The 8,082-nt window shown below is 26.6% G+C and overlaps 1 protein-coding gene across 1 annotated transcript; it reads right to left on the reverse strand.

The window, feature by feature from the left end:
• Window positions 1–796: 796 nt before the first annotated feature.
• On the reverse strand, window positions 797–5,572 carry LOC112602897 (vacuolar protein sorting-associated protein 26B-like). The gene is made up of 7 exons (XM_025351247.1): window positions 5,093–5,572; window positions 3,608–3,742; window positions 2,146–2,378; window positions 1,907–2,071; window positions 1,729–1,835; window positions 1,421–1,632; window positions 797–1,119 (listed from the first exon to the last, which is right to left on the reverse strand). The coding sequence occupies exons 1-7, from the start codon at window positions 5,093–5,095 to the stop codon at window positions 868–870; spliced, it is 1,107 nt and encodes a 368-aa protein (XP_025207032.1). The 5' UTR covers window positions 5,096–5,572; the 3' UTR covers window positions 797–867.
• Between the last annotated feature and the right edge of the window lie 2,510 nt (window positions 5,573–8,082).

An 8,082-nucleotide genomic window follows, 5' to 3' on the forward strand; every position in this document is an offset into this window, starting at 1 on the left:
ACTGATAAATAAATTTATTTATAAATACATATATGATACATTTACTATACGATTAAAATGACATAGTTCGTAATAAATACAATAAATAATTTTTTAAAAAAATACACGTCTTGTAAACATGACTATTTTAATAGTTGGCTAAGGTAATTTGTTTACATTATCCGCTGTATGCATGAACCAAAATAATATCAGGTGATAATAATAATAATAAAAATAATAATAATAATAATAATAAATAATAATAATGTATTGAATGATTATATACATTTCATAAAATACAAGAATATATTTTTTCAGAATTTGAATTTGATTAAAATAAAATGAATATAAGTGTTCACTATAATTAAATCAATTACATGTTTAAACAATAAATCACAATAACAATTAAGGTACCTATAGAAATTCTACGAAATCAACAGATAAATAACCTGTGTATAAAAATATATAAATTAATATATTTATGTAGATAAATATTAATTTTTGGTATTATATAGAGCGAACCACTGTCTTTTCCCTTACAGTAAACACAGGAAAACAGGAAAATACAGTGGCCCATTCTGTATATAACAACTATATCTTTTGCAGAGTATAAAAATTTGCTGCTTTGTATAACATAAAGTATTTAACAAGTGATAAATTGTTTGTATATTAATTTATAGTACAATTTAATATGAAAAAAAAAAAAAATGTAATGGTTAACCTGTTAACATAGGTATATTAATACATTTTTCAATAATAAGGACTAGGCATAAAACACTATTATTTTTAAAATTTTAAATAATTGGTTACTTTTATTTTTCTAAAGAAATTCGGAATCAAAATAAATGGCATTTTGTAGACACTTAACAATATTATTACTATTTCATATTATTCACTAGTACTATCTTCAATTGATGAACGTATTTGTTCATCATCGCCTTCATTCATTGGGGAATGGTTATGATCATTTTCCGAGTCAGTATTGTCCAATGAACCAGATGGTTGATGAACTGATTGAGTTGTAGTTCGTGGAGCTTCACTTCCTTTAGGCCCATCTTTACCAGAAACTAAATGAGAAGGTTCATTACGATTTTGCATTCCTTTTAAATGTTTTTCTCCTTTCCGCCATAATGTTATTTCCTGTAAATTAATTTACTTTAGAACTTACTGATAAGAAATTTAAATGAAAAATTAGTCTAACGGATTTTTCTTCTTTTTTTTTTTATGAAAAATATTGGCTCACTTTATTCTTAAAGTGTGTATTTGTATTTTAAATTATTTAGAAGTATTTCAGTAATAAATCTACAAAAAGCCTATATTTATAATTCTTAATTTTATATTTGAAAACAATGATCCAAGAATAAAAATTAACCTCCCATTTAAATTAAAATATACATAATTTTATCATACATTTAAATTAAAAAGAAAAGTTATAGCATACTTGTTGTTTAAAGTAGCGTCTATCTTCTTCATCCATTAGGACAAGGTTTAAAAAATATCTGACTGAAAACCTCTTGTTTACATCTCTCATAGTAGGTGTGAGATCATAACCAGCAAGAAATACTCTAATAGGAATACTTTCTCCTCTAACAGGTGCTCCATCCATTATTTCATACTTAGCTATAGTTTCATTTTCATTAAATGTATTGGGACCTAAATAATAAAATAAACAATTTATTAACTAATTCAAAAATTAAAAATACATTTTACTTAAATAATAAATAAATAATATAACAAAATGGCTCTAACCAGATCCAGTAGTTTCTCTTTTAATGATGGCAATTTCCATGTGTTTAATCTTTATTCGTACTAGTAAAAAATAAATTTTACCCACAATTACATCTTTTAAGTGGTATCTGAACAACATAAACACTTATTAACAATTACATATATAAATAATATTAAAGTTCTTAGAAAATTAACATACTTGCACTTATTGTATTCAAACTCAATATGCAAACAATCTTCAATTCCTACTTCCATTTTTATACTATTATTCATATCAGGATAAGAAGATAAAGTATGTACTATAATATCCATTTCTTTTACTATGTCATAGATTCTTCGTATGACGGTAACCCTCAAAAAGTATCTAAAAAATGGTATACCATAATTTAAACCTTTATTATTAATAAATTAATTATTTGGTAAACTATAATACTATACCTCAGCCTCACATTTGAGCCAGTATATGTTTCATAAGGTTTTTCTACATTTAAGAATTCAAAATTATATGAAGTATTCTGCAACATTTCTCCAGGCCTGGCTAGTTCCTTGACTAGTGATGTAAACTCATGATGGTTACCTCGATCATAGTACATTTCTATTTGGCCTATAAATTCAACTTTAATACCCTGATGTTCCAAACGACTGCTAGACTTTTTTAGTATAACATTAACCTATTAATAAAAAAAAAAAATTAAATATGAGGTGATAAAATTATTTTAATAATTATAATTTAACAGTTTATTTTTCACTTGATTTATTGTACATCATAGAAGGCCTAAATTCAATGACAACATTTACATAGGGGGTAGGATAAGGTGTGTATTTATGTCTCTCTGGTTTTAAAAGCAACTCAATAGGCAAATAATAAAAATAATGTTTTTATAACTTTAATGAAATATTATATTGTATAGAATAGTAAATTAATGTCATACTAATAATATTTATAATTCTATAGCTGGAATAAAGAAACGTTTGGGTATATAATGAGTGTTTAACCTAACTCTATTTATCATATATTATCACTTCAATTAGAAGGTAATTTGTTTTTATTAATTTAATTGTCATGAAGCGATTCAGTAACTATTAGTGTATACTCATACTAAAAAACAGTTACAAAAACAGTCAGTGCTGAATTGTGATTTTCCATAAACTTTTCACAACTTTTGGATGTGTGGAAACTCCTATGGCATCAACAGTTCTGAGGTAAGAAGTTAGTACGAAAATTTAAACTAATTCAGTTGAAACACAAAAAAGTCCAGCTCGAAAATGTACAATTCGTGAGTATGAATATGAGTCCTGGAAATATTGACCTGTAGAGACAGTAGAGGTGAACAAATAATTTTTAAACATTAAATCAAAATGTATTTTAAGTATGATAAAATAAAAGTTTGAATTTGTTTATGAAACAATCTATATATTTGATGCATATAAAGGAACATAATATTGTAAGTATACTATTATGGATTTTTATGCGCTAAGTATTGTTTATTCTCCTTCTATCGAACAATTAGATATAGATATTATTTACATATTTACAAAGATTATTTTGCACGGCATGTCCAACAATATATTTTAACCTTATATTTCTAAAAATACAATTTTTCATTCTCATTTATTAACTGATAAAATAAAAATACTAAAAAATTAACCATACTTAAATTTGTCTGTGATTTTTAAAATTCTATAATGATACTTTTCATATTATGTGATAAGTATTATATTTATTTAGCTCATCATATGGTTTTTTCAATAGAATTACACTTATTTTGTTTAAAATAATGCAAACAAAATGTTAAATACTTAATTGTTGTCTAATTGGGTATTATATTTATGATATTAATTCATTTCAAATCATCATAAAAAATGTATAATACTAAATAAAAAATATGAAGTTTATTACTCTTCCAGATACGGTTTCTCCGTCATAATATATTAAACTTTGATCTTTTTTACTGCTTTCATCTAATTTCTTTTTTCCATCTGGTCGATCTAAGATTATTTCCAACTCCGCCGTTTGTCCAAGTCCAAAAAAAGTCTGCAATATTCATGTTAATGTATATTAAAAATAACCATTTAAAAAAGTTTTAATCCATAAATTAGTAATTAATACAACAAATTAATTTTTGAACTTAAACTTATACACAGAGAAAACAAAGATACAACACCACATACAATTATTAATCTATTTTATGACAATACTAGTGTTTTGTTAGATACATCATATTAACTAGTTGGCCTAGTTTGTGGTATACACACAACAATAATGAAAACTAGAAGATTATTGAAATATAAAATAAAGATTGAATTATTATATTTAAAGATTAGAAAAGAACAGTTAATCAACAATAAATTTTTAATAATTTTAAGTTTCTTTGAACTTAAAAATATAAGTTTATTAATAAAACAATAAACTGCAACTAACATTAATTTATTACTACTTATTTATTCTAAAATAACTAACACAAATATATTTAGTTTTTTTTTTTTTAATTTAATATTGTACTTAAACAGGTAACTTAAATATATGTAAACATATGATTATAAAATACATAATTCAAATGTAAGTTTTAGCTAAATACAGGATTAATAAATTTTTAGACTATATATTTGTTATATTCTCTGTAGTAATAAAAAATGAAACTATTGGATTCTACTAAGTAATAATGTTTTAAAGAACTTAAAACAAAAAAATAAGTGTTCAATATAAGCTTAGATTTGACACAATTATAAGGGCATTAATATAATTTCAAGCTATAAAATCAATATAATCTGTATTGTGAATTTTAAAAGATGATAAAACTCTACATATTTTGATCAATTAAAATAGATTTAGAATATTTAATTAGATTTGACCACACCAATAAAATGCCATGTTCATGAGTATATTACTTATCTTGGAAAAATACCTATTAGAATTTAAAAATAAGCACGTAGGTACTGATAAAATCACCTAATTAGTTTAATTGAATACTTATTCAGTATCAATAATAGCCAATAGGTGTAATTTTTGAATCAGCTGAATCAAACGTTTAGGGATAACAGCAGGTAGTAATTGTCTAAATTTCAGTTTGGAAAAAAACCATGAACAACCCAGTTGAAAACTTAATATTAATGCTACAACAACGATTGAGCGCGGTTAAGCTCAACGGGAGAAGGTACACATAAATATTTAAAAATCGGCTAGGTTAGTCACTACAATATGATGGTCACGAATACCTAACGATTGTATAAAACATAAACTAGGAAAAAGTCGAACGCGCAATATCATATAGTTTGGCGGTCCGACACGAGTGGAGATTGTACTACGGGGAAAGTCAACTGAGGGGGCCGGGTAGCCAAACTAAAAAATTGATCAACAGTATAGTGACGGGCAGTAGGTACTTACCATTTTTGAGTTTCGTCGTCGTCGACGGTGGAGGGACTACGCTCAGAACCGCCGTCCGCGTAGAAAAAAAATCCGTTGTCGGCGGACGACTCGCAAAAGAGCGATCGTGTCCGGATTGGGATGACGTGCCGACGGTGTTCACCGCCCAACAGCACAGCAAAACAGACCCTGTCTACCGCCGTGCTCACTATATCAATCGACAGACAACATCTTCGTCATAGGCATGGCCAAAAATTCGTATGCGGTCTCTGGTCGACGGTTTCCGAATAGCCCAAGGGTGACGCGACTAGTGATCTTTAGGCTTTATTATCAATCGGCACACACTCGCACACACAAGCTCGCGCGCGATAGACTACTTTATAACGAAATAAAATGAAAAACGGAAGAAAAAAAAACACCCACAAATCGTCGGCTGACAATATCGCAGATATAATTTTATTATTATTATTATTATTATTTATTACGTAGGTACATATTATAATATTTTATATATACATATTAAACGGTGCGCTTGTCAATGTACATACGTATATAATATATATTGTATATCTATAAATCGCCTGTTATAACTTATAATGTGTGTGTGTGTGTGTGTGTGTGTGTGTGGATGATTATAGTACGGTGGTCATAGAAGTATGATAATATCACGTACATAGAAGTTGGTGCATTGGGAAATGTTTGACTTTTCGAGATAAGTTTTTATTCGCCGTGACAGACGGGGATTTGTAAGCGCCCAGTGTAGCCACGTCGCACGGTCTGACGGCCGGCGAGAGAGCTGCTGCTGATACGTCACGGCGGCAGTCGATTATTTTTTTTTATTAGTACATGGTAACGTCGTAGGGACACATTTTATTAATGGTACAATCATACCCCATATTACTATAGTAACGTATACGGCTATACCTTAGTAATAACTAATAAATGTAGGGCTGGGGTTTTAACGCCCTAAAAATCTCAAAAAATGCATTTAAATTATATTTAGGTATTATAGCTTAAAAATTGAAAAACAATTTATAATATTACAGTAGTGTATTCTTTTTTTGTTTTTTTTTTCAATTGTACCTATTGGTCGTTGTTATTTTTTTAGTTCTTTTGTATTTCTATTTTCTTAATCATTCATTCTAAAATGATAATTTAAAAAAAAAATTGTTATTGACGATAACTCGTGCTGTATAATTTATTATTCGTACCATCGGCAGTTTGCCGAAAGTCTCTTGTTAATCGCAATAATTGTTGTTCATTTTATGATCAAATGTTGAAGAGTGCTCTAAAAACTGAGAAAATTCACTAAAATCATCAAAAAATACCTTAAAATGCATTAAAGATTAATTTTGTCAAAAAAATTACTTTAAAATAATCAGTGTTACCCAAAACATATTTTATACTTACGGATCAACGTTTCAAAATACCAGAAAAAGAAGATACCTTTGTATCAAAATCCTAGCCCTATAATAATTATATAAATAAATAACAATTTAATACACAATGTTCCTAATCCTAATAACTATAGTCTATACTACCTAATTAATTGATAATTTTTCGGTTATTTTTACGACTATTTCGGTTCTACCGCGCACCGCGAACGACTTATAGGTACTTATGTGACTGTTGTGAGATCTTGTAATATTACTAATACTATACAAAATGTTCAAGTATTTTGATCTAGCGAAAATAATTTTATCGAAATTTAGAGAAATATTACTGAAACAAATTTCTAATGTCCACAAATAACTTGATTACTCAATAAGAGTTGAAATATATTTGATAACTTATTATGTATGTATAGAAAATAAATATTTGATGAAAATGTTGAGTATCTATAGCTTCTTTCTTTAATTACTACCAAATATAGTTATTTAACGGATGAATATGTTTATATGCAATGCTATAAAAGTTTGAACTTTGAACGCACATATTATAAATTATTTTTTATTTTCGGTTAAAATTTTTTCTAATAAACGTTGAAAAATATTAAAAATAATTTTAAATTAAATTTTCAGTCATTCTTACCCAGCGAATGATTTTTTTTCAATATTAATGTATAAATAAAAAAATAATTTAAATTTACTAAAAACCCTAGCGTTTAGTACTTATTATACTCAAAATTATTTTTTAAAACCATTTTAGTAGTTATCCATCAAATTACTATAATGTGGACAAAAACAACGTTGTTGAATTAGTATAATAATTTATATTTCAAAGCTGCGAAATATTTTAAAAATCATATTTTTAATGTATATAGACATCATTTATTAAAATTATTAGGTACTTAGAATGCGACTAATAAAAATTAAACAAAGTAATATTTCAACCATCTTCTAGAACCACTTTTGCATAGCATTAGACACATTCTAGATAAAATTATTCTTTTATAAAACTCAGCTACATTAAAAGTGAAGGTAAATTTCGCATTGACTAATATTATTCAAAGATAAGGACGGATGATTTTCTTGCTGAATAAAAAATATACATAAAAAATAAACTATGGCGAAGTATTAAGCAAAAACGTGTTTGCTGATTAATTGGTGACTAATTATTATTGTTTCTTTAATTATAATAATTTTAACTTAATTCCAGAGGATGAAAAATGTAATTATTTTCATTTGTAAAAAAAAAAGCGTAGGTATAACGATATTGCGGTGAATCGGGTCAAAAAAAAGTTCGCAAGCGGTAAAATGTCAATATCGTTATGAATTATTCGAGAGAGATCGCTGTCTAGTAACAAAAGTAATATTATTTTGATATCCAACAACAAGAATTGTACAAACCGTTACTATTGTAAATATTTATTATAGTTATATATTAATTTAGAGTCAAGACTTGAATTTGCATGTTTTTTCTTAACAGTCCAAAAAATAGGTAGGTAAGCTTCAAGTTTGATTTGTAGTCAATAAATCCGAAATATAAAGTTTTATTTTGTATATTTTTGCATATATTTTGTCATTTTTTGACATGCATTGCATATTTCTGTATTTTACGATTTTTTTTAT

This window comes from Melanaphis sacchari, unplaced genomic scaffold, assembly GCF_002803265.2.
Source record: "Melanaphis sacchari strain LSU unplaced genomic scaffold, SCAv2.0 Contig91_pilon_pilon, whole genome shotgun sequence".
In the NCBI taxonomy this organism is placed as follows: domain Eukaryota; kingdom Metazoa; phylum Arthropoda; class Insecta; order Hemiptera; family Aphididae; genus Melanaphis; species Melanaphis sacchari.

Excerpts from the sequence above, each read along its gene's own strand:
- LOC112602897 (XM_025351247.1), bottom strand. Across the intron at positions 2,379-3,607 it reads GAGAAACCGTATCTGGAAGA|GTTAATGTTATACTAAAAAA; the intron begins GTAATAAACTTC and ends TTTTATTAATAG. Across the intron at positions 2,072-2,145 it reads GGCTCAAATGTGAGGCTGAG|ATACTTTTTGAGGGTTACCG; the intron begins GTATAGTATTAT and ends ACCATTTTTTAG.